At 42.0% G+C, this 25,583-nt stretch overlaps 1 protein-coding gene across 5 annotated transcripts in view; it reads right to left on the reverse strand.

The window, feature by feature from the left end:
* The window catches only part of ARHGAP24 (Rho GTPase activating protein 24), a 597,253-nt gene that overhangs the window by 59,745 nt on the left and 511,925 nt on the right, over positions 1-25,583 (reverse strand). For 3 of the 5 annotated variants that reach the window (XM_075544073.1, XM_075544077.1, XM_075544075.1), the window contains one exon: positions 7,166-7,373. In XM_075544073.1, coding sequence (XP_075400188.1) covers positions 7,166-7,373 — 208 coding nt within the window. Of the gene's footprint in view, positions 1-7,165; positions 7,374-17,808; positions 17,965-20,066; positions 20,488-25,583 lie in introns of those variants that run through there. The other 2 variants (XM_075544076.1, XM_075544078.1) reach the window with 2 other exon arrangements.

Here is a 25,583-nt window from a genome sequence, read left to right on the forward strand (position 1 = left end):
CCCTCACAATTTGTTAATGAACTTAACAGGTCACTAGTGAGGTTCAGAAATGTTAAGGATACAGCTCTTTCATCAATAACACCATGCCTCAGTCATGCAGGTAAGTCAGTCTCTATCTATCTATCTATCTATCTATCTATCTATCTATCTATCTATCTATCTATCTATCTCTGGACCTGAGCCCTTTGGCCTCTGCCTTATTTGGTCAAGTGTTACAAAGCTCCTCTAGAGCTGCTGATGTCTGGAAAAGTTGTTCTGCTCTGTGCTGTGCTCTGGACACCACTGCCTCTCCACATGGGATCTCAGATGTGCTCTGCTGGTGACTCTTCTTCCCTGATGGTTAAAATTCTCCCTATCTTCCTGTTCTGAGATGATTCTTTTCTTACCCAGTGTAATGGCAAAATCGACCAATCCACTCATCTATCCCATATATCCTATTTGCATGCTCCCACACATTTATTTGGTGGGAATTGCAAAGACTCTGGATAAATGAGCTATGCCAAGTGATTTCACTTCACTGCAGGAGCATTCCCGTTTCTGGTACAGTTATGCCTGAATATTACCAGTGGGTTGATATCAGAAAGTCTGTTGCTTTTTAAATCAACTTAAGTAGAAGCTCTCTCATTGTAATGTAATACAGAGATAATTTGAGAAGCTTAGATACTTTGATTCTCATTTTCCTGTAATTTTTAGTCACACATCAATAATCCAGAAAACAAAGCAAAACAATCTCACTGCCCTCAAGTCTCTTGCAGCTCATAGTGGCTCTATAAGACAAACTAGAACTGCCCTGGGGGTGGGGGGGGTGGAGTTTCTGGGGCCGGGACTGTGTATGGGATTAGAAAGCCTCACCTTTCTTCCCTGGAACCACGGGTGATTTCACACTGCAATAGGGATTAAATTGTAAGGAGAAGGGCCTCCCTAAAGAGAGGATGTGTGCTAGATGTGGATACATGGAGAGGTAGGGGGAAAATATTGAAGTCTCCAGCTGTTAGCTTCTTCAGCTCAGGCTCCAGCCAAGGGAAGGAAGTCATCTTGCAATCTTACGAACTGAACTACCCCAATCAAAACCAGGTGGAGGAGAAATAAACACATCATGACTTGGCCATGCCTTAATTGAAAAATTGTGAGTAAATACTTGTGTATTACCCTTTGAAGTCTCAAAGTTTGGGGGGAGGGGTCCTGTTTGCAAGTGTGGATACCTTAAATAAATAACTAAGTGATTGAATGAACAGTCTCATCTTTATTCTCAAAATGTGCTAGGGAAAATACTGTGGTGGAGTGAAACGCCCTTATCTGACTCCTCCCCAAACCTCCGTAACTCCCACCAGATGACTGAGTGAGACAATGCAAAGACGAGTGTGTAACACCAATATTGGGGATGGGCCAGCTTTTGTTAGCAGCCTCTTGGCCATCAAGATGACGAGTAGAGAAAGGACTTCAGAGGAGCACATTCACTATGTCTCACACATGGGGCGGCCGCTGTGACCAGAGGCATCAGAGGCTGTGACACAGATGCAGAGAAGCAGCACCTACACTATGAGATACCTTCTCATCTGAGAGAGTTAACGTTTATTGTGTCAACCTGGCCAATAAACACATGTGGGGTTAATCAAAGGAGGGAGGGATAAATGGCTCAGTGAGCCTCACCTTTCTAGTTCTCAGGTCTCTTGCTTTGTGATGGTTGGACCAGGGTACAGCTGCATTAGCCAGTTCCCTGCTACAGCAGGCAAGACTAACTTCCTGCAAGACATCCCTGAGGAGAAGCCACATGGACCTACCCGATGCAGCCCTGGGTGCTGGAGTAGCCGTGTGGAGACCCTGCCAGTGCTGAGATGCTGCACGTTCACTGATTCGGCTTTCCTCCTGCAGTCGGCATCATCGTGTGTGTTTTGTGAGATGGAGGTGGACTTTGTGAATTAGTGTCAGACATAGGGGCTAATGTTGGACTTGTGGTTTGGGCAGCACTGGGTTGGGATGTTTTCTTGATGTGCACTTGCCCTTTATATAAGACTCTCTTATACGTATGAGTTTCTGTGGATTTGTTTCTCTAATGTACCCAGACCAGCACATCATCTAAGCTGAATTATGGGACAGATCGACAGGCAGGCTGACTTCCTGGTCCATGGAGGCAACAGCCAGGAGACCATGTAGCTGAGAGGCTGGGAACCAGAGAGAGCCTGGGCTGCTGACTGAGAAGACCAATGACCAGGTCTTTACTGTTAGCTAAGCCTAACTTGTGCTACCTGATTACCGTCCTTAATACAACCCCTTCACATGAGCATTGTGCAGGGTTGTGTGGATGGGATGCTTGGTGTCAGGCTAGGTAAAGAAGGGTGCATAATGGAGGCTTGTCTGACCCCTGCCTTATGGCAACAGGGCAGCCAGAGGAGGACAGATGTGGCCTGATGTCATTTATTGCAATTACCATATTGTGTCTGAGACTAAAACACTCTTATGAGCTCTCTTCTATGGGTTTCCTAGTTAGTAGTTTTGGTAATTAAGCTTTAGAAATTGGAAAGATATATTTTAGTTGGCAGGAAATTAGCAGTAAATTAAATGTTTCTTCTGATTAGAATTCTGATGATCAAAATAGTGGGTTTTATTGAAATTATAAAGAAGGGAAAATCACTCATTAACACATAAAATCAATATTTTTCTTTTGTTATAGTTTCTTTGGGTTTTTTGAGCATTTAGTACAAAAATAATACAATGTATACAATTAGAAACCCATTTCATATAGAGAATAGATAATGCTTTATTATCAGCCAATAGTTGTCAAAAGTTTATATGTAAGGTAAGCAGAAGTCCTGCTTTGGGCAGGACAGTTCCAATTTTTGACAATTTTTCCCACATCCCATGGTGTTTTAAATAAGTCCCAATTTTTGGAAAGAATGCACGAGAAGCTAGGGCACACGGTACTCAGCTGCCATGTGGCTATTTCGCAATGATATGAGTTTTATCAATGGTATCCTGCTTTACCAATGTTCAAATCTGGTCACCTAATTAATATAGAGATAATTGCTTACGGAGCACATCTGTTCTTAAAGGTATTGCAAAATATATAGAACAGTCCTCCATTCGCTCATGCTACCCAATATTTGCCAAGCTATAAATTCCTGAAATAAAACACATTTTACTAAAATATGCTCATTTGTTTTATTGTCATTTCCATATATTTGACAATTGACCATTAAACCTTATTTCCATGAAGTTCATGATAAAGAATGTTCATACTATTACTCAATATTCTATTTAGGAGAATCCCATTAAAATTTCTCCCTAAGCTTGGTATCATGACATTTCTAGGTAAATGGTTATTTGTATCTTGTATACATGCCCGAACTAGATAATAGTTTACCGAACTTTCCTTTTTACAGTGGTTGCTAGAAAGCGTAGCATAAACCTTGTGAGGACGGTGACACTTTGTCAGGCTTACTTTGGAAATGCCTGAAGGAGGGAGCAATTGCTGGGGAAAGAGACCGTGCTGGCTCAAGTCGAGGGTCAGGAAAAAGACCGAGACCTTCAGTGAGAAGGGCCGGCACAAGAGCTGCCTCCCTGGTTCACACAGAGGATGACTGTGAGGAAGCAACAGGACCAGCAACGTTTGCTCTTTTGTGCCTGAGTTCACAGTGACTCAGCTGGCGTGATAGGACCTAACTACGATCAGATGTGTGACTCTCCTGCAGAAAGTAGATTGGCGGTCTTAAATTTGCTTTCTGACTCTAGTTTCCCATTCACTTAAAATTTTTTTTGATATCGTAGGGAATTTATGAATCCCTGTAATATGTTGGGAATATTTTCTGTAACAATGTACAGTTTTAATTTTTTTCTTCTTTTGCATCTATCTTTAGGTGATTAGCAGTTTTTAAAATACTAAGAACTACATAAAAATTTTAAAGATAAACTCACTGTTACTGAATTAGTTACCATTACACAACTATCAAATGGGAACCCTGATGGCATTTCCATGTTGTTTAAATGCAAGGTCAGCAGTTTACAACCACCAGTTCCTTACTCCACGGGAGGAAGGTGAGATATCCTGTTCCTGTAAAGTTTCAGTCTCAGAAACTCACAGGGCAGTTCCACCCTGTCCCATTGCTATGAGTCCTATGGAGCTATTATATATAGATATATATATATATATTGAATAGCAATATATATAGAGAGAGCTCTAATATATATAACTCTAATATATATATATATATATATATATATTGCTCCTCAGGAGCCCACTGCCACAGTGGGTAAATGCTCATGTCTGTTTGGACCCGATAGCGACTCTGTTCCCTAAAGATTTACAGACTGGGGAATTCTCTGGAGCACTTCTTTTCTGTATGGTCACTATGAGTCAGATTTGACACGATGGTAATAAGCATAAGTGTGGTAATAATCTCTTTTAGGCCAATTAATACCAGACTAGTCCCCGGAAGTTGGGGACTGGTGGCACTCCAAGTGTCTAACTCTCATTACCCCGCACTCCTCCCTCCATAGACGTCATCACGTCTCTGGGTTCTGAAAATTGCTGCAACAAAGCACAGACATTCAAGAAAGTCAGAGGAAATGTCTCACATGGCGATGAGTGCCGTTCAGTCCAAAATCTGAAGGCAAGGCCCACGTAAGCAGCCACTGGCCAGGAAGTGAGCTCCACCCCTGGCTCTCGCTGGTGATCATATCACACACCAGTTTCTCAGAGGACGTCTTTTATGTACAGCAGCATGGCATGCCAGGAACTCAGGCTCAGAATTACTCACTGGAAAATCCTACCGGATCTTCCTCCACCTCTTTACCAGACCCATGCAGGGAAAGATCATTTGGTGGGAGTCACTTTGATTATCAATAGTGCCATCAAACATAATCCTTCACACTTTGAATGACACCCCAATATAACAATCTATTCTCTGTCCCTGGACTGTCTCTTAGTTATCCACCTATGACTTGTGGTCTCTAGTAGGATTTTTCCAGTAGGCATTGGCCTCCATCTTAATCAAGGAGCCCTCTTGGCTTTTTGATTAAGCATTAGGCTGTTAACCATAAGGTCAGCAGTTCAAAACCATCAGTGGCTCGGGAGAAAAAAGAGAAGCCTTTCTACTCCATAAAGAGTTCCAGTCTCAAAAACTCACAGAGGGCAGCTCTATCTTCCCTTACACAGTCACTATGAGTTGAAACCAGCTTCATGGCAGAGAGGGAGAGACGGAAGGAGGAAGGAACAGAGAAAGAGAGGAATAAATCTTAATCAGCTAGATTTTTCCTTAGCCACTCAGAAGCAGCTTTTCTCCTCTCAGGGGTAACACATCATTCCTTGCATCTGTTACAAGTAACAGTAACCAAGCTAAACCTTAAACAAAGAGTGTGGCCCAATTCACATCCTCTACTGAGGTCAGATCTTTCCCTCATCCTATTCCTCTTTGTTAGCAGAAAATACCCTCTACAGGGACTGTAGCCACAGGTGTATGGAGTCCAGAATCATATTATATCACATAAGGGATCGTGGAAGTGCCCTATTAATTGACTGTGATTCAAGAGCTATTGTAAACAATAGATTATTGTCTATTTTATTACGATGAAAATTGTAATAGGCAACTATTTTCCTAATTCTCTGTATACATATCTGAAATTTCCCTTCTCCAAGGCTTGAAATATCATTGTCTAATGACTTTAGACAGACTGTAGGACTTGGCACACACACACATGCACACATACACTAGCAGGCTATCCACATCACCGTATCTTGTTAACACTGAGTTGGTGATGTTGTTAGCTGCCAGGCCTGTGTGAACAGATGAGAGAGGAACATTGCCATGATCCAGAGACAGAACAAAAGTGGAACACTGGCAGGCAGGAGCATGGGGTGAAGAATTTGATGCCCTTTGAGCATTTATCATGCTAAAGAATTTTGTAACACTTGCCCAAGCAAGGCAGGGGCCAAGAGGCCTCAAGGTTGAGAGGCTGACAACCAGAACGAGATAGGTTTACTGGCAATCCTGAAAAGAGGGTTTGTGGACACATGAATTATCTTCTCCGTGTTTTTATAATCTGTTAATTTCCATAGTAAATCCCACAATTGTGAATATTATCTGTAGTTCAGTGTGGGTATTGCAATGGATTATTGAACCCAGTAGAGAAGTTGAATGTGAGGGATTACTGGTGTCCAATCAGATTGAAGAAGGATGGGGTGGAGGTATGCCAAACCTCTAACTCTTAAAAAGTCTCCTTGGACAGATGTGGAGCTCTGTAGAGCTGAACTCTATCTGCCAATTCCTGATATAATTTGTGAATGCGTATCTGCTATAATATTATTTACAACAGTGACACTGTCACAATATAAAGGTTCAATGATGTTAGAATGGTAACGAGCATTTTGTTTACAATAAAATATTTTAAAATTATGTCCACTGAGGTTACTAGTGATATGAACAAGCTTTTTAATAAAATGTTAAATTAAAATACACTGGAATAAGTTAGGTCCTTTTAAACTAATAATAGAGGACATTTTCTGTTACACAATGTTACTAGTATTAAGATAAAAGATTCCTCTTCAACTACATTTTAAAACAAAAGAGGATGACGTATTTCATAATATATGAACACTGATTAATTCTTCATGATTATAATTACATATGCTTTGAATTTACTTTTCTGGAATTCCCATCATTTTCCAAATTTAACTGCTACCTTTATCAACTTAGTTCTTGTATGTATATTATAGATTAATATAGAATTACATATTTGAAAAATATACTTATTTGTTTTGTACGTTTATTGATTTTTTTAAATAGTTGCTGCAATTCAATAACCTTATCTCTACTTATCAGCCCTTTTAGTATTGACACATACCATTTATCTGAAAAAAATTTTTTTGAAGAACATAGATTCCTATTTTAAAAGTTCATTTTCTGTATTGCAAAAGTACAATAGTGTACTGGTCCAAAAGGGTAAAATTTATCTAAATGATTTATGGTCAAAAGCATAAGGAAAATAAATCCATCTCACATGCTATTTTTTAAACTTCATAATATAATTTGTAAAGTTATTCATGTGTGGCCAAATAATCTATATTCCAAACTGCTGCTTGTCGGGTAAGATTATGCCATCTCAGTTTAATGCATGCTTTCAATTATTTGGATTCTCAGTAAAGGCTTGAAAGTAAAGTCTTGAGCTCTACCTGTCGAATGATGGCTTTTCTCCACAGTCAAAGGCATCTTGGAGCTCCTTAACCAGGTTAGCCTGGCCTGGCAGTCGAAAGAGACCCTCTTCCTTCAGCCCTCTTTGCCGTATGAAGTCCACACACTGCTCCACCAGCATGGGCGCCAGGCGGTTCCCATGTCTCTTCTCGTAACGGACAGTATCTTCCAATTTCTGTCCAAAAATACCTGGAAAAATAAAAAGGGATAGTACATTTAAGTAATTTACCACTAGTCACTTTGTTGACTTATTTTTACTCATTATAAAATGAAAAATTAATGTCAATGAGGCATTTATGACCATTTGGTATGTAACAATATTATAGAGGTAAATTCTTTATGTCCAATTATTCAAATGCAAATGGTGTACCTTATCCTGTCCTCTCTCATATATGTTATGATTAGCCCCAAGCACAAGTATGGGAAATACCACAATAAATGCTATTTTCAACTTGGGTTTCATTTTTTCTCTTTTACTGTTTGTATTCTCCCTTATGGAAAAGGAAATGTATTCAAAAGTTCAAAGGCAGAAATATTTTGAAGAAAAATGTCAAATTCTACCTTTGTTAGGCTTCTCTTTACCTCGACACTACATTTTGTTTAGTGCTACGCTCTCTGCTGTTTCAATCAGGCGGTGGCGCGCTCTGAGTCACGTGAGAAAGCCCTGAGAGCAGACTGCATTTTCATTGTTGGAAACTGTCTCAGACAGCATCTTTGAAAATTTACGCTCTTAATTTATTTGAAAGGAAAAACTTAAATTACAAAGCAATTCATACCAAAAAGGGGTGGAGTATGGTGGGCTGAACTGGCAGGAAGTATATTTTATCGCTTACATTGCCTAGAATTTATGGCATATGGCATTTAGGAAGAGCAGGCCAATTCTAATGCTCTTAAAATATTTACAAACTCTGTCATTTTTAGTGAATTCACCTAGGATTAAACAGACTGCTCTTCCATCTCTTGCACCCCACTGGCTATCAGACTAATAGAGCTTTCAGTCAGTTCTGACTTGTGGTGACCCCATGTGTGTAAGAATAGAACTATGGGCCACAGGATTTTCAATGACTGAGTTTTTAAAAAATAAATCACTAGACCGTCTGAGGTACCTCTGAGGAGACTAGAATCTCCACAATTTTAGTAACAGCCCAGCCTGTTAACCACATACACCACCAGATAAAGGCTAAAAGGCAGGTTGCCTAAAGAAACAAACCCAATGATGCTCATAGACGTATAAGAAAACATTTTACACCAACAAGTAATTATAGATCAAGAAGACCAGAACAACTCAAGTCCGTAAGTCCAACACTAGGCCCTGAGTCCCTTTGCTGATGCATGGAGCCGCATGGCAGTCACTCAGATGATGAACAGGAAACAGGGAGATCACAGAGGAGTGGGTGCTGAATCATATAGATGCAAAGTCAATGGGAACAAGGCAGGGCGTGGGCAGTCCTCCGTGTTGGGTGGGCCACATGGGTGGGGGGGATGCCTTGAGGCAGGTAGGGTCCAACAAGTCAGAAAATGAAGTGGCAGAGAGAGCGCGACCATCTCCAGCATCTCACACTCTTATACCAAAAGGCTACAACATGAAGGAGGTGCCACCAGACTTCACGTTGATTGACAGATTTGACTCCACCCTGAGCCGAGCGTGTCTAATTACATAATCCCTAACTACCACAGATACAGAGGTAGTAAGGCTGAAATCAATGGCCACTGACCCAACAACAGTAACACTTCCTTCCACAGCTTTTACAATAGCTTTCTTGAGCTATAATTAACATATTTAATTCAACTGTTCAATCATATTAAAAAGGGTGAGCATTCATTGCCACAATCAACTTTGGAACAAGCTGTTTCTCCTTGTACCCATTGCTGTTGACTAACCATTTCCCACCAGCCTCCCCATCCATGCCCCAAATCATTATTATTCCAGTAGCTGTCTTCATAGATACACCCATACTGACTGCCTGCTACAGAGAAATACACAAAACAGAGACAAAAACAAAAAAGGGACTAGCAACAATGACTCAACAAAACAGAGAAAAACTTCAATTAAAAGGGAAACAGAGACTATTTTAAAATTAGAATAAATTCAAAATGGGTCAAAAGGGAGATATAAAGATAAGGTGAAAATTTTAGCATAAATACAGTTATGACAGAAACACAGAGACAAATGGAAGCATGTCCTGCGTTCATGAATGGGAAGAATTAATTTTTTGAAAATGTCAAAACTACCTAAAGCAATCTATAAATACAATGCCCTTCCAATCCAAATCCCAGTTTCACTCTTTTTAAAAAAAATTATTGACAATATACTTCATGTATATACTTCATCCAATTTAATTGTTCAATCATGTGTTAGTCTGGGTAGACTAGAGAAACAAATCCATGGACACACATATGTGTATAAGAAAGAGATTTATACACAAGAGCATTTGAACATGGAAAAAATATCACAGCCCAGTCCAGATCAAGTCCATAAGTCTGATATTAACCCATATGTCTGAAACCAATCTATAAAGTCCTCTTAAGACTCACAAAACACATGCAATGATGCTGATCACAGACCAGTGGGTAGAAAGCCCTTGGACCTAGTGTCATTGGAAACACCTCAGAGCTGGCAGGGGTCTCTGCAGGGTTTCTCCAGCACCCAGGGCTGCAGCAGGGTGGGTCCATGTGTCTTGTCAGCTGCTATGTCTCCCAGGGGGTCAGCAGAGAGTCTCCCATCTCCAAGGAGGAAATACCAGAATTCCCAGAATCCTTAGGGGAAGGCTATGCCCACACAGAAGCCTCATTGATTATGATCTGATTGACAGGCTAGACAGACTCCACCCCTACACTCTTAATCCTTAAACTGACAATTATATAACTACCACAAATCATATTAAGATTTATACAATCATCACCACATTAGCCCCCTATTTCCCACCATCCTTCCCTGCCATCACCCTAGGCAATTATTAATTCATGAGCTATCTCTATAGATCTACCCATTCTGAATTTCACATACAGAAAAGCATATAAAAGCACAAACCGGAAGCAAACAACAACAAAGAAAAAGTGAATAGTTACTAGACAAAATAGAAAAATTTTAAAAGCAGAAAATAACTAGAACAACTTTAGAATGATTCAATAGCACAAATGATAAGACATGACCTTATAACCTAACTGCAAGGCTATCCACAGCCCTAGTCTATGGTCAGAAGGTGTTCACTGGGGGCTTGCTCCAAGTGGGGACACTGCCAATGGATTTTGGGCTTCCACAGTCATCCATAGCCTCCTGAAAACTGGTGTCCACAGTTACAGAACTGGAAAAACTAGGTAACCTGCGCTTGGAGAGGTAAGAGACCCAGGATAAATGAAGAACTCCTCTAAAAGATGAACACAATAGGAGGTCTTAGACCACCTGACCTCAGAATCCATTACACAGCTATAGTAGTCAAAATAACCCAGTGCTAATACACTGCGAGATACCTAGATCAGCAATGGATAAGAATTCAAACAAAACAAAAACCAAACAGGAATAAAATCATCCATCTACAGATAACTGATTTTCCATATAGGACCCAAAAACACTTTATAAAAATGTTGCTGGAAAAATTGGATCTTCATTGCAGAAGAATGAAACAGGACTCTTGCCTCAGGTACAAAAACAAACTCAAGGTGGATTAGAGACCTACATGTACATCTCAGATCTGTAAGTATTCCTAAGGAAAAAAAGGAACAATCTTAAGGGTCTTACTGTAGGATATACACATACTACTAAATATAATGAAGCAAAAACATTTTAATGAGGAAAAATTGGGTTTTCATTTGTTGAAGCCATTATTACCTGGCTTTCCTGACAGTTAACGTCAAACATAAGTTGAATCTATTCAATGAGGATAAGCAATTTTGAAGATCTGGTGTTTCAAAGACAAGCCTTGCGAACTGGTTCTGGATCGAGAATATCAACTCTTCTACAGCGGTGAATGTTAGTGCTGAGGAGTTGGTTGAGTCATAGCAACCGCACGCACGACAGAACAAACACTTCTGAGCCTCGCACCGTCCTCGCGACCATTCTGTGTGAGCTTGTTGCTGTTGCCACTCCATCAGTCCTCCCTGCAGAAGGCCTCCCTCTTGTTTGCTCCTCCTCTCAGTAAATAAGCATTTTATGGCGGAGTTCCTTGAAGCCCCACAATAAATGGGAAGCTCATCTGTCTGAGATGTTTGAATTTTCATCTGGCCAAAATTAAAGTGTCTTATAAAGGCACCGACAGAACATATGAAAAAAGTTGCTGACATTTGAGAATAAACTGTCTGAATCTGATTCTTTTCACTTATTGCTTTGGGTTGATGAATATGTAAGATTTCTCTCCTAGGCCAGCAGTAAATCTACTAAAGATGTTCAGCTTCACTTCAATGTCTGCTATAAACGAGATCCAAACACCCAAGATTTACTTGTATGCAGTCATGAGAAGCGGCCAAACCTTCTTTTCCCAAAGCTCTCCGGAGTTCTCTTTGCTAACAACTCAGGGAAGGGATCCTGGAGGAGAATGCATTTTGTTTTAGATGGGTACTTCAGTGTATGCTCTTATTTCTTTCTTGTACATAAAGGCTTGACTTTATGAGAGGAATTTACTTAGGAGACACGGGAAAAAATTAAAAGTCAAAACATCCTCTCATTTATTACTTATTATATGCTGAATCCTTTCCATTTATTTTCTCACCTACAAAACATTGTTAATTATTTTATTTTACTATTCATATCTATGGTAGCGATCACTATCCCGCAGGAGCCCTGGTGGTATAGTGGTCATGTGTTGGCTGATAACGTGGTTAGAAACCACACCCGCTGCACAGAAGAAAGACAGGGCTTTCTACTCCCAGAAAGAGTTACAGACTTGGAAACCCACAAGGGCTCTCATATCCGGTCCTGTAGGGTCACTACGCGTCAGCATCGACTGGATGACAGGGAGTTGTTCTTGCTTTTGATAGTACTATCTCTATTTTGTATATGAGAAAATTGAGGTGCATATATGCTAAGTAAATTTCCAGTGGTTACCTAGCACCAAGTCCACCTTTCAAGTGTATGAGGCTTTAAGACCTATGTGGGCTCATGAACACAAGTTTTCTCATAATTTAAAATATATTAATTAAAAAATTACTCAAATGGCATATTCTCATTGAACTTTAAAGTGTGAGAATGAACAGCTAACCTGTATTTATAGCTGTCAAGCTTGATTACAAACAAATTTCTAGCATTTATTTCACTTAATCTTTTATGAAGGAGCCTCCTCCCTCAAACCAGATGCTCATCTAAGAAGAGATTTCCTCCCAGATGTAGAAAACTCCATTTCACTGTGTACTGCTTATTCTGAACTGGCTTTCAAAAGTCACCTAGCCAGCTCTCCACCTCAGGAGGCTGAGGGCTCCCCTCCCTTCCTCTCAGGAAGAAGGCTGACTCAGACTGGCCCTCAGATATCCACAGAGGAATAAATATTGAACTAATTAAAATTCTACGATGACCAAAACAAAGCCTAAAAGATCCCCTAATGTTCTTGCGATTGCATCAGCAGCACTTGCCCCTGGAGTCCCTCGGTTTCCTATACTGCAGTCCGGTGACAGATTACTGGTGCTGGAATTCTTTCATTTTAGGGGCTCTTCGTTGTCCCTGATGCAAATCCTCGTTCTTTTCTCATTCCATACAACTCTGGGCTTTAATTGTGGACAGACTACAGTTTGCTCTCTGACATTTCTTGGTTTCAGAAATGGGACTTGAAGGTGCTTTGCCTCCTGCACCCCCAGTGGTCAAAGGCTTGGAAGCCCCAGATTCAGTGTGAACTCCTTGAGCTCCGTTTCCCTTAGAGATTCTCAGAAATTGACCTTAAGTTCGCAAGTTGTGAGAGCCACTTTTGTTGCATGTCACATATATAATGCCATGATGTGGGCACCATTTTTCATTTATCTCTTTCATTGACAGAGTGCTCCTTAGAGGCAAGGAAGGTGCGACTTCATACATACTGTACTTTGGACAGGAAGACCAGAGAATCTGGTCCCTGGAAAAGAAACTCATGTCAGGCAGGTAGAGGGGCCGTGAAAGGAGGAAGGCCCTCAAGGAGATGGACTGCCACCTAGGCTGCCACCTTGGGCGCAGGCAGAGGGAAAAGGGTGAGTGCGATGCAGGACCATCTAACAGCAACAGTACTACTGCCCAGTCTCACCAACCCTTGTGATGACAAGTTACGGGAGTGCAGACCTAGCTCCACCTAGCCCCGCTGAAGATCGTCAAAGCACATTCCTACACTGTTGGAACTACTGAAGGACATCATCTGAAGTTCAGACACCTCTGTGGCTAGAAACATGATATCTGAGACAGATAATTGACACAAGGGCCTGGGTCAGGCATGAAATGGGAAACGTCCCCATTCTACCTCTGTTATAGTCCTGCCTGCACTAATGTTTTCCTATCTATATTGGGCAGACATTTACGCTCACCACTTTTAAAAGTTGAATTGTTGGATATATGGTGCCCTGTCTACCTCAAGGGAGTCTGACGTTCCTTGGTGGGTCTCTCAACTAGAGATATCTGATTGAATTGCTCTTATTCCATGAATAAAGAACAATGGGAAACAGTCCGTTACTACAGAAATCACTATGACTAGGTGACCTACTAATGACATTTTTTTCAAATCCAAATAGAGGCTCAGACCAGGACTTAAGTTTTAGTCTTAACACAATCCTTATTTAACTGTATAAAATCACTCAGAAGAACTGAAGAATATTCCAACCCTACAAATATTACTTTTCATACTGTATCAACAACTGGCGAAAGATTCATCTGATTAAGCTCTCAGGTGGGGATGCTAAGTTGCTTCCTTTGCTGGTAATAATCGAACTATGCCCATATAAATAATTATCCCTTACCAGAACCATGGGTGTAGTGTCTTAATGTACACTATTTAGAACCTTATTCACAAATGATGGACTCATCAGTGACTGGCTACAACACTGGAAGATATATTGGGTAGTCCCCAATGTCATATAAAAAGTTCCTCACATTTTATACATGAGATGTAGTTCAAAACTGTTTGAATCGTCACATAAAATCATACTGGTTTGGTTTTGGGGAGATTGATTCATAATTAACTGAACTGGGTAGTGCCTCCCACGCAGGTTCTAACTGATCCTTCCTAGTCAGGTAATCAAACTTTGAAATTCAAAAGGCTTCAAGTGGAAGTTGATCTGGTCTATAATCAATCATTAACCACCTGTGTTAGTCTGGGTAGACTAGAGAAACGAATCCAGACACACATATGTGTATAAGAAAGAGATTTATACACAAAAGCAATTGAACATGGAGAAAACATCCAAGCCCAGTCCAGATCAAGTCCATAAATCTGATATTAGTCCATATGTCTGATATCAATCTATAAAGTCCTCTTCAGACTCACGAAACACATGCAATGATGCCGAATGTAGAAGATCACAGGCCAGTGGTAGAAACTCCTTGGATCCAGTGTCATTGGAAACATCTCAGTTCTGGCTGCCAAGGCCTGGTTGAGTCCATGTGGCTTCTCCTCAGGGATGCCTTGCAGGGAGTCTGCCTTGTCAGTAGAGAGTCTCCAAGGGAGTGAACTGAGAGAGACAGTGTCTCTCACCTCCAAGAAGGAATGAGCAGATTTCCTAGAATTCTCGGGAGGTGGCTATGCCCACACAGAAGTCCCTTTGGCTATCTCCAGATTGACAGTCCAGACTCCGCCCCTACACTCTCAATCCTTAAATTGACACCAGACTAGGTGCCTACCACACCACCCATGTCCCCATTCCTTTTTCTTGGTATTTTTGGTGGGTTACCAAATAGAGTTGGTTCCTGGTTATACTTAATATTATCGACGATGGAATGCTTTATGAAATGTTGATCAAATTAGATATCAAATGCAGAAAGCAATACTGAAATGGACTTGGAGTCTTTAGTAACACACAAGTTCATCTCAAACAAAAAAATATTGATATCCACAGTATAATGTCTCTTACAATTTCAATGATCATGTATTCTGAAGGAACACCATTTCTTAGACTATATTCCAGGTCTTCGCTTCTGCCAACTATCCCTCCCAATTTGGCTCTGTTCTTACACATCCTTCTCACAGAAGCAGAGGACCAAGTTATGCCATGGCAAAGATGGAACCGGTGGTACCTATCTACTCTTCATAGAGTGCGCCTGGGAATTTGAAAGCCTATTCTAAATTTTGTATAGATATCCTTGACCAAGAAGGAGCATATTATAAAGGCCATCTTAGAGGTCTAAAGGTTTGACACAGAGAAAGGCTTCTATCTGGGAAATAAGTTAGCTTCACTCTGAGCTGACTTTCCAAAGTCTACCCAGAATGCCTCATGCAGCCAAGGGCGCCTCTCCCTTCTTCTCAGAGCATGCCCTTAGAAAGAATGCTTACTCAGATTGGCTCCAAGATAGCCAGAGATTAACAAGCCATGAAAGTAATTGAAACGCTGTAATTAATTAAACAACCAATGCTGAATGGATCTGAGTTTCCCTGGATTCATCGAGGACCCTCAGTTTTTGTTGATTTAAATCCTTTGATTTTGTTACAATATAATTCTTTGCTTTAAATTTTAAGAGAGACTCTCATTTGCTCTGTGCAAACTCATAGCAACTTAGAAGGTAGGCTCCACCATTGTTCCCATTTTACTAATGAGTCTGAAGCACAGAAAGGTTAAATAACCGACAGAAGGTCACACCGCTAATAAATAGCTGTGTGCGGATTCTTTCTTTGCTGCTCCCACCCCAGCATTAATTTAATGGGTGTATCATTCACATATATTCAACAGTTAATCACACCAAGTAGTGTTGTGTAATCATCACCATGGTCAATTATAGAACATTGGTTTCATTCGGGCACTCATCAGCATTCTGAGCTGTTTCATCACACAGCCATTGTACAGCCATTGCACAGAGCGAGCACAGTAGTTAACGATTGAGCTAGAGGTCAACACCTGCCATGTGCTATTTTTCTGACCTCAATTCTCACCACATGAGAAAAGGCAGTTTAAGCTGAGAAAATAGCGATCTGTGGGGAGAAAAGAAAAAGGAGGCAACTCTGGAAGTATTTTGCCTACGGAAATGATTTCCTTCATTGAAAGAACCAAGTGTTTGTTGATAGCAATGGTAACATGCACGAATGTTAAAACATAGAGCCAATGTTTATGCTTAGAAATTCCTGTGGGAGAAAATGAGTCTTCTGCTTTAGAATTTATCTTACAAAGAATCAGTAAGAGATTATAGTAGGCATATTTGCACGTCACAACTCATTACTACTAAATCAATTCTAACTCCTAACAGCCCTGTTGGTTAATTGGGATGGTAACTGAAAAGGTTGGTGGTTGGAACCCACCAGCTGTGCCATGAGAGAGAGATGTAGCTGCCTGCTTCCATAAAGATTACAACCCTGGAAGCCACATGGGGAAATCCTACAGGACCGCTATGAGTCAGCATCAACGTGACTTTAATGGGTGTCCATGCTACTCCGTGGCCTAGGATTCAGTATTGGGAGAGCAGTCTGTAACTTGCAGTGGTAGATGTCAGTCAACCTCCTTCATAACAATGTTCTGTGTGAGGAAAGTTACTGAGTGGTGGAAGAAAAATTAGAGGGTAAAAAAGGCTACTTTGGTTAGAAGTCTCCTTTAGCTCTGGGGAAGCAATGCAACTTCAAATTTTAAAAGGAACAAGAAAGCACAAAGTTCAGGTGCTAGCCCCCAAAGGTTGATTAGTGGGTCATTAACAAGTACATTCCCTGTGGCGTGGGTCAGGCAAACAGCTGCAGCTATGTCCATAAAATTCCTAGTGAGGTTTCATTCTTCCTGACAAAACCATTTCCAGAATTTCTGAGTGATGATGGCATGGCATGCCTGCTCTCCCTGGAATTGCAATGGTAGTGCCATAAAGCATCCCCCAGGGCCTGCTTTTACACTGCACGGTGACAGAAAACCATACAGGTAAATGTTATTATACCTGGGGGAGGTGGCTTTAACTGAAGAAAGAGTGATAGCCACAATCAGTCAGGGTAAGGGATATACATATAAAAAAGCTAGGAGCAGACGCACAGTGGGTGCATGCATTCAAATCAATATATCAATATACAAAAATTCCATCCAAAGCCACACAATCCCCAGCTTCCTGCCTACTGGATGTCTGTCAGTTCTTAGTTCTAAAGCCACAGGGCCAGCATTTCCAGTAGCCTTTATTAGAAGGCGGGGGGGGGGGGGGGATGAAAGGGCAGCAGAGGAGTGGAAAAGCAAGGGGCTCTGAGAGGTACACTTTAGCTCGCGTGCTGTGCAAGCTCTAGAAACTTTTACTCTGTAGGGCTCTTCATTCTGGTGGCGTTTCTGAAGTGCAGAGCCCTCTGTTCGGTTGGTCCACCATAGACAACAGTGAGGAAACTGTCTTAACTGTAGATCAAGACAAGCACACACATCAATAATTTTCACTCTTGGCTCTCTCCTCATTTCCCATAAATCTCCCGATTGCTTTCATGGTAACAACTTTTAACTGAGGCTCTTCAACAGACCACAGAGAGCAACTCAGACATGTGTTGACTCCTTAAAATACTTAAGAACCCCAAAAGCTTACCGACAGCACAGGAGCGCACATTCGTCTTAAGGTGGCATGGTTTCTCAACCCAGGATTGAGTTAATTTTTTAAAATTTTACAGCGCCAGATCTTAAACCAGGATAAATGACTCCCTCTGTTTCAGGCTGCAGCTTGGTGGTAGCCACAGCAGTGGCACACCTTTCTCCCAGTGCCCCACTGCATAACTATGGCCTCAAAGCCCAGGGGGGGGGGGGAGAGAGAGGGAGAGAGAGGGAGAGAGAGGGAGAGAGGGAGAGAGGGAGAGAGGGAGAGAGGGAGAGAGGGAGAGAGGGAGAGAGGGAGAGAGGGAGAGAGGGAGAGAGGGAGAGAGGGAGAGAGGGAGAGAGGGAGAGAGGGAGAGAGGGAGAGAGGGAGAGAGGGAGAGAGGGAGAGAGGGAGAGAGGGAGAGAGGGAGAGAGGGAGAGAGGGAGAGAGGGAGAGAGAGAGAGAGAGAGAGAGAGAGAGAGACTCAGGCCTCCAGAGAGCATGAAAGGAAACTTGGAACAGCTGACTGCTTCCTGCCCCTCCTCTTCTACCCGCTCCGACAGAAACCAGAATTCAGCTTTGTCAATTAGAAAAACCTGTTAATCCTGTGCTCAAATGCTGAACATTCCCCAAATCACTGAGGCTTTGCAGAGGAAAGACAATGCTTTAAAAATAGCCTGGAGGAGATGAGAGATGGAAGCGAGTCCCCATCCCTGCGGTTGTCATTTGCCAGCCCTTGGACATTTTTCTTTTCAGGTGTTGCCAACCCCTCCTCTCCCCTCCTGCTGCTTCTCAGGAGCAAGGGAAGAGGGGTAAGGCCTAGAAGTGGGAGCCAGAATGCTTGCACATGTGCTCCAACCAGGGACCTACCCCACCACTGGAGGCAGGGAGGGGCATTCAGGTAACAGCTGCCTTGTTCTCTGCTACAAAGCTACACTCATCATCCCCCAAACACTTCTCTCACATTATAAGCCAATAGCAATAACCCTCCAACGTAGGCCGTCCCTGCATATTAAGACAGAACAAATTCGGTCTTTGAGGAATGGGAACTCGGAGGTGCGAGGCATGTCCTCTGAACAATTCCTCCTAGCTTCCTTCCCCAGCCTTGGCCATCATCATCAATACCTCTGGGCAATGATGCCATCTTGCAGTAACAATAAAATCCCTGCAAAGGCACACACAGTGTGACGTATGTTTTCTTGTGTTTTATCTTTATGACTCATATACAAAGATATCTTAACCACTGAATCCCTAGCTAATCTTACAGAATCATCAATACATATCCAAATCTTTACTGCTAAAGAAGGAATACACGTGTAGTTAGATTGAAAACATATTTTTAAAGTTCCCACCCTTCTCATTTACTTGGTTACCTAGTACAGAGACTGTGTTAAAAACAAGTAGACAAGAGAAGAAAGGATGTTACTCAAATCAGCTGCTGATTAAGTGTGCTAGGTATAACGTTAACATTACATTAATCTAGTCCTGATTCAGAAAGACATTCCATTGAAGCATCCCTACTTTCAAGCACAGAGTAATTTAAAAATATTTTGATATGGAAATATTTTCCAAAGACACTTCGTTTTACCAATGTGTACCCTGTAAGTCTCCCACCACAAGTCAATTCAGAAACATCCAGCTTTATTGAACCTAAATGACATCTTCTCATACCATCTCCTGCATACTTAATATCATAGCACTCTTTAATACATTTAGAAAGGCAAGGTGACTGCTATTTCTAGCCAATGTTAATCATTCTGGTTGAAAGCCTCCTAAAAATGATTCACCATAGATAACCAGATTAGCACAATGTTCTCAGCAGGGGAGAAGATCACAGGAGGGGAGCACACAGAGGCAAAATCAAAACGGAGGAAACAGGAGCACCATGCAGGCATTTGTGAGGGCCCTACTACCAGGAGCCACAACATGGCTGCTTGCTTTGGGTCTGGGGAGAGCCGAGCATAGCCTTGGCCACTCCATTCAAGAAGGTCAGCTCAGCTCAGCTTGTTTAGTTCCCCATCAGTCAAGGTGATCCCTATAGGCCTCCATTCCTTAAGCCCCACCTACCAAACCCACTGGCTCACCGACAGGAATAAACAGATCAATATGAGCCCTGCAGGGAAGGGGAGGGAAGCACAGATAGACGCAAAGTCATGCACAAATCACTCTCTCTCACCATTCTGAGCGCAAAGCTTGCAAGCTCCCATAGGATCTGAGCAGAAACTGACCTGAAAGCATTAGAGACATGTTGGGTTTTTAAATCGTCTACCTACCTTTCCGAAAACTAAAACACCGTTTGATTCTTCGGTAGGTAGTTTTAGGGATGAAAGGACTTGAAGCTAGGGCACCTGAGGGCCGTCCCCCAGCATTTCGGTCTTCAGGCATCCTACAGACCCCAAGTGAAGAACCACTTCCCGGCGGGCGTCCTTTACCACCTGGCTCTGTGCAATACCCCACATCCAGTCCTCATGCTGGCTTATTTGGTAGTTTGCAAGGTTAATTTCTAGAACTCGAAGAAGGTTGGGTCTGGCAAGTCCTCGTGAGCATTTATTTTTTGTTTGGTTTTGTTTTAAGTTTCTGCAGCCATCTGGAAAAGTCACAGCTGGAAGAATCACAGCAAGCAAACTCTGCCCCCATTCAAGCAGCAGGCTTATTCTTATCGTTATTATTTTTTTTATTACCAACTGTCTTCTCAGCTGGAAGTGAGGGGACTGAGATGCCTCTGGAAAAGTCCGCCGTGTGCACAGGGGCAGCGGAACAATGACCGGAAAGCCCAGGAGGAACACTTCAGGACTCTGCTCGCTGCTTCTGTCAGCTGAGGCAAAGGGAGGCGAAGAATGGCACTGCCCCAGACAGCTTTTCAGTGTAGGCTGAAATCCTTTCCAAGGGCAATCCCGTTCCTGTTCCAGCGCCCCATCAGCCTTTGATGCTCTCTGCAGACTTCTCCCTTTTTTCCTTCTGCCTCCAAACTCCCGGGATCCCCAGGGACTCGCCACGTCAGAACAGCCAGGCCAGAGCCAGGGCCAGGAGACTCCTTGGATCCATGAAGGAGGCCGCCCAGCAGGGAACGTCTCCTCCCCTCCTCTGGCTCCAGCTCCGCTTTTCTCAATGAGAAGGGAACAGGAGCTGGCAGGGCAGCTGCTGCCTTGTCACCAGGGCTGCGGCTGCGGCGGCTGCCGCCCCCAGTGCCCGCTGGTCACATGCAGCAGGTGCACCCATGGCACGCTGTGAGCAGACTGTTCTCCTGCAGACTTCGCTGGACTTCCCGGTGTGGTCCCCGCGCGCAGTGCAGGTTACAGCTGCCTGGCTCTGCTCCTCCAGAAACCGCAGCCCAGGATTACTCAGGAGGTGGGGAGGGGGGTATTGTTATCCCCAAACCTGCCCCTCTGCTCTTCCTGTATTCCGTGTTCTATTTTCCCAATCGCCCTGATCATTTGCTCCTGACTTTGTGTGTACTGGTTTAAATGCTACGCATGCCATCACAACACGCACACGTGTGTGAACATAGGAACATATGGGTGTTATGAAAAGAAAAACAAATCTACTAATACAAACATCATCACAAAAACTGTGTGTGTGTGGGGGGGAGGGGGTGCGTGCGCACGCGTTCCCCCCCCCCCACATTCATACAAACATGTTTAAATCCATGTATTTTTCTCTGGTCGTGATTTTAGAACAGCCCCCTCTCAATTTAGGACCATTATCTTACATGCTGCTTTCCACCCCACCCCCCACGTCTCCAACTCTCACCACCTTACTTAATGAACAATTTACTCTTCCGGTTAATCATTCTCCCACCTGGCTGTTCTAGGAACAGATCTGGAATGTGCGTGCTTTAACCCCAACTGACCCCGGCCCACTTCAGGAGCCTGTGAGCTCATTTTGCCATGTAGTAGAAAATGTATAAAACCATGAGGAATGTTTTTTAAAGGTCCCCCTATTAGAAGCATCATCATTGTGACTAGTTTGTCCAGAAAGTTAATATTTTGTCAAAGAGAGGATCATTACTAGTTATGTCTGTTTTAACCATCTGTGCCATAGCATACCACTAGGAAATGAAAGAACTAATTTTATCACTGTATCACCAAAGCAGGAGAAATTACAGCCAACTGAAAAATTCACTAACTCACTGATAGAAAAGGAAACACATGTATGTAGGGGCTGGGAAGAACACCTTAGCCAAAGTCGTTTTCTCCAAGATTCTCATTTGATACATAAGAAAAGTGAAGATCAGGGAAATGAAAATCCTTATTTGAGATCATACATTCTTGTTTGGATCAGAGGCAAGACGTAGGCCCATCTTGCACAAGACCACACTGCTTCTTAACTACTATTTGTGCACACGGCAGTTATTCGTATAGGAGATTGTATGAGGAGTTTTCTTTCCTGATATGTCACTCTATTTGATGAGTTTCTAACTCTATCCTTTGTCAGAAGACAGAAGTAGCTTGGAAGAACCTGCCTTTGCTAAAAAAAAAAAAATTGGACTAAGCACTCTGACTTAATGACACATTGATGGAGTCTAACTCTCCCCAGATACTCAGACCTGGAAGTGGTGGTGGTGTGTGTTGATGGTGGTGTGTGTTGGTGGTGGTGTGTGTTGTTGGTGGTGTGTGTTGTTGGTGGTGTGTGTTGGTGGTGGTGTGTGTTGGTGGTGGTGTGGGTGGTGGTGTGTGTTGGTGGTGGTGTGTGTTGGTGGTGGTGTGTGTTGGTGGTGGAGGAGGAGGAGGAGGTTTGAAAATCAATTGCCAGCTAGCACTGAATAGAGTGATCCATACTGTTTCCAAGCCAAACAACTTGGGGGAGCAGACAGCCTCTTCTTTCTCTTGTGGAGTGGCAAGAGTGGTGGGTTTGGACATACACACACACTCACAAATAGGTGCACACAGACATATACATACATAAATACACAAGGGACTTTCAGATAGCTTGGGGAAATAGTCCGTTATCTTTTCATTCCATTTCCAAAAACATTTTGAAGCCCTTTAATACATGTATATACATATGTCTATGAATGTGTATGTTTTTATATTTATTTTTATATGTGCACATTTATATATTTACACATATCTGTATGTGTGGGCATGTGTAACTTAATGCCATAGAGTCAATTCTTACTCATCGTGACCCTGAGTCAGTTATTCATAGATGAATAAATCTTTCTCCAATGGAGTGGCTGGGAGGTGTTTAATTGCCAAACTTGTGATTAGCAGTCCTGTGTGTGTACAAACATATATGTGTTTTGATATCCCAACTTTTGGATTTGACTTTCAAATAGCAACTCATTTGCAGATCAATTAACATCGTTGTGAGGAAAGCAAATGCCTATGGGTGGTTTTCAGGCAGTAGTACAACAATAAAGTATACGGATATAATGCAGGACTGTCATGAGAAAAGATGTCAAGAGAGAAGTTATGTTTTTCATACTAGAATGGGTTCTTTTCCCCCAGTTTGAATATTCATTGGGTTTGATTTATTTAGTAAAGCGTAGAAGATTTATAATTCATAAGTCTCCCATCTCATGATTTTCATTTCTAATACATGGGAGAGCTGGGTCAGCAGCTTAGGTATCCCTTATATTTTAATGAATTGTTTGATACTCTAATGATCTAGAGTAAAAACAAAGACAGTCTTAAGTTACTCATAAATGAACATAAAAACTAAAATCATTTTTAAAAAGGCTTAAAGACATTGGTTTCAAAACTTCTCAGCAGACAACAAAGTGCCCTTTACAGATGTGATGTCATCGAATAATGGCCAGTGACAGCGCTGAAGCAGTGGAGAGGAGGTTGGGATCACAGGGTGTTGGGTTCTTGACTAAGAAAGGAAGGTGATAGGTATTCTCTTATCAAAGATGATATTGGCAATTAAGCTATTTATGCAGGAATTGGAAACTTGTAACCATTTATCATTCTATTAGATCTTTTATTTTTCATATGCTGAAAAATATAAGACATTTACTTGCATTAAAAAAACCCCACCTAGAAGTTAAGTTATGGATTATACTATTATGCTACTTTGGTCATTGATTTTATGTGCCAACTTAGCTGGCTATGGTGCCCAGCTGTTTCATAAAACACTAGGTCAGTGGTTTTCAACTAGTAGGTCGCGACCCCTTTGGGTGGTGAATGACCCTTTCACAGGGGTCACCTGATTCATTACAGTTATGAAGTAATCATGGAAATAATGTTATGGTTGGGGGTGACCACAACATGAGGACCTGTATGAAAGGGGCACAGCATTGGAAGGTTGAAAGCCCCTGCTCTAAATGTGTCTACGAAGGCACTGAGGTATGCTCAGCACTTACTGTCAGGTGATGTAAGTGCTGATTACCCTCCCTAATGTAGGTGGCTCTCATCAACCAATGGAAGCAAAACCTGAAATTTCTGAAGGGGACAGAGATTCTATCTCAAGCCCATAAAATAGATATTCTACTGGGGTCTTCAGTCTGCCTGCTCTGTGTATTTCAGTCTGGCCAGCCCTCACAGTTGAGTGAGTCAAATGTGTCTCTTTTTTTTTTATTTACCCTGTGGAGAGCCCTGGCTTATAGAGCTATAAAGCACGGGGGAGTCCAGAAAGCCAGAAGAGACAGCCTTTCTTCCTCGTTCTTTTACTTACAATGTTCTGCTGGCAACTTATTCATCCTCCCTGCGTCTTAATGATCTAATCTCTAAAATGTGAAGCTGAAACAGAACCAAGGTTGGAAAATATCCTTAGTCAGTGGAAATGTTATTTCAAATGTATCATCTATTGAAATGCTAATATATAACATAAATAAGAAGGTTTATGACATAAAGGGTGTTAGTTAAATGCCAAGTTTTTAGAATTCCTCTACACATTGAATCAATAAGCAGTTGCCTGGGTCAGTATTCAGTTTGACTCTGTATTCCTTTTGGAAAATCCTGGTGCACAACACATCACAATGGATTTGGGGCTTGCACTTAATCCTAACTGCAATCGAGGAACAATTAGTTCTTATGATATGGCCCTGCTTGATAGTTGTCCTCATAAAGGAAACAAGGAAGGTATGGGTGTTATTGAAAGTGTGGTAAAAAAATTAGATGGTGCCCTGTTATCAGATAGAATAGTGTCTGGGATCTTAAGTTTTGTTTTTAAACAAGGAGCCATCTATAAGTGAGATGTCAACTAGGCCCACATGGAAGAAGCACATCAACATTTGTGATCCAAGGACTTTAAATTATATAATCCAAATATGAAGCAAGGAAGAGTATCAGAGGTAAAATTCTGGGATTCTGGTGTGCAGAAGGCTCTGAATGTCAGAGGAAGCCCAATTCTTCAGTCTTGCTGGTTCAATGGATCAACTTCACATGTATATGAGTCTGTAGGAAATACCATAGCTTGGGCCAGGCACATCTCAGTCCTCAAAGCAATGGTCCTGCTTTTCAACACTCTAGGGAGGTTTCGTGCTGCAGATTTAACCCTTGCAACTAATCCTTTGATCACTTGACTGCTGCTTCCATGAGCATTAATGATTTAACCAAACAAGACAAAGTCCTTGACAATTTCATTTTTGTTTCCATTGGTCATGATGATACCTATTGTTCCAGTTGTGAGGATTTTGGTCTTCTTTATAGGGAGTTGTCGTCCACACTGAAGGCTGTAATCTTGGATCTGCACCAGTAAGTGCTTTCAAGTCCTTCTTACTTTCAACAAGCATGGTTGTGTCATCTGCATATCACAGCTTGTGAATAAGCCTTCATCGAGGCTGATGCTGGAATTATCCTCATATAATCCAGCTTTCCTGTTTCTGTCCTCAGCATGAAGAAAAA

Source organism: Tenrec ecaudatus, chromosome 3 (genome assembly GCF_050624435.1).
Source record: "Tenrec ecaudatus isolate mTenEca1 chromosome 3, mTenEca1.hap1, whole genome shotgun sequence".
NCBI classification, from domain to species: Eukaryota; Metazoa; Chordata; class Mammalia; order Afrosoricida; family Tenrecidae; genus Tenrec; species Tenrec ecaudatus.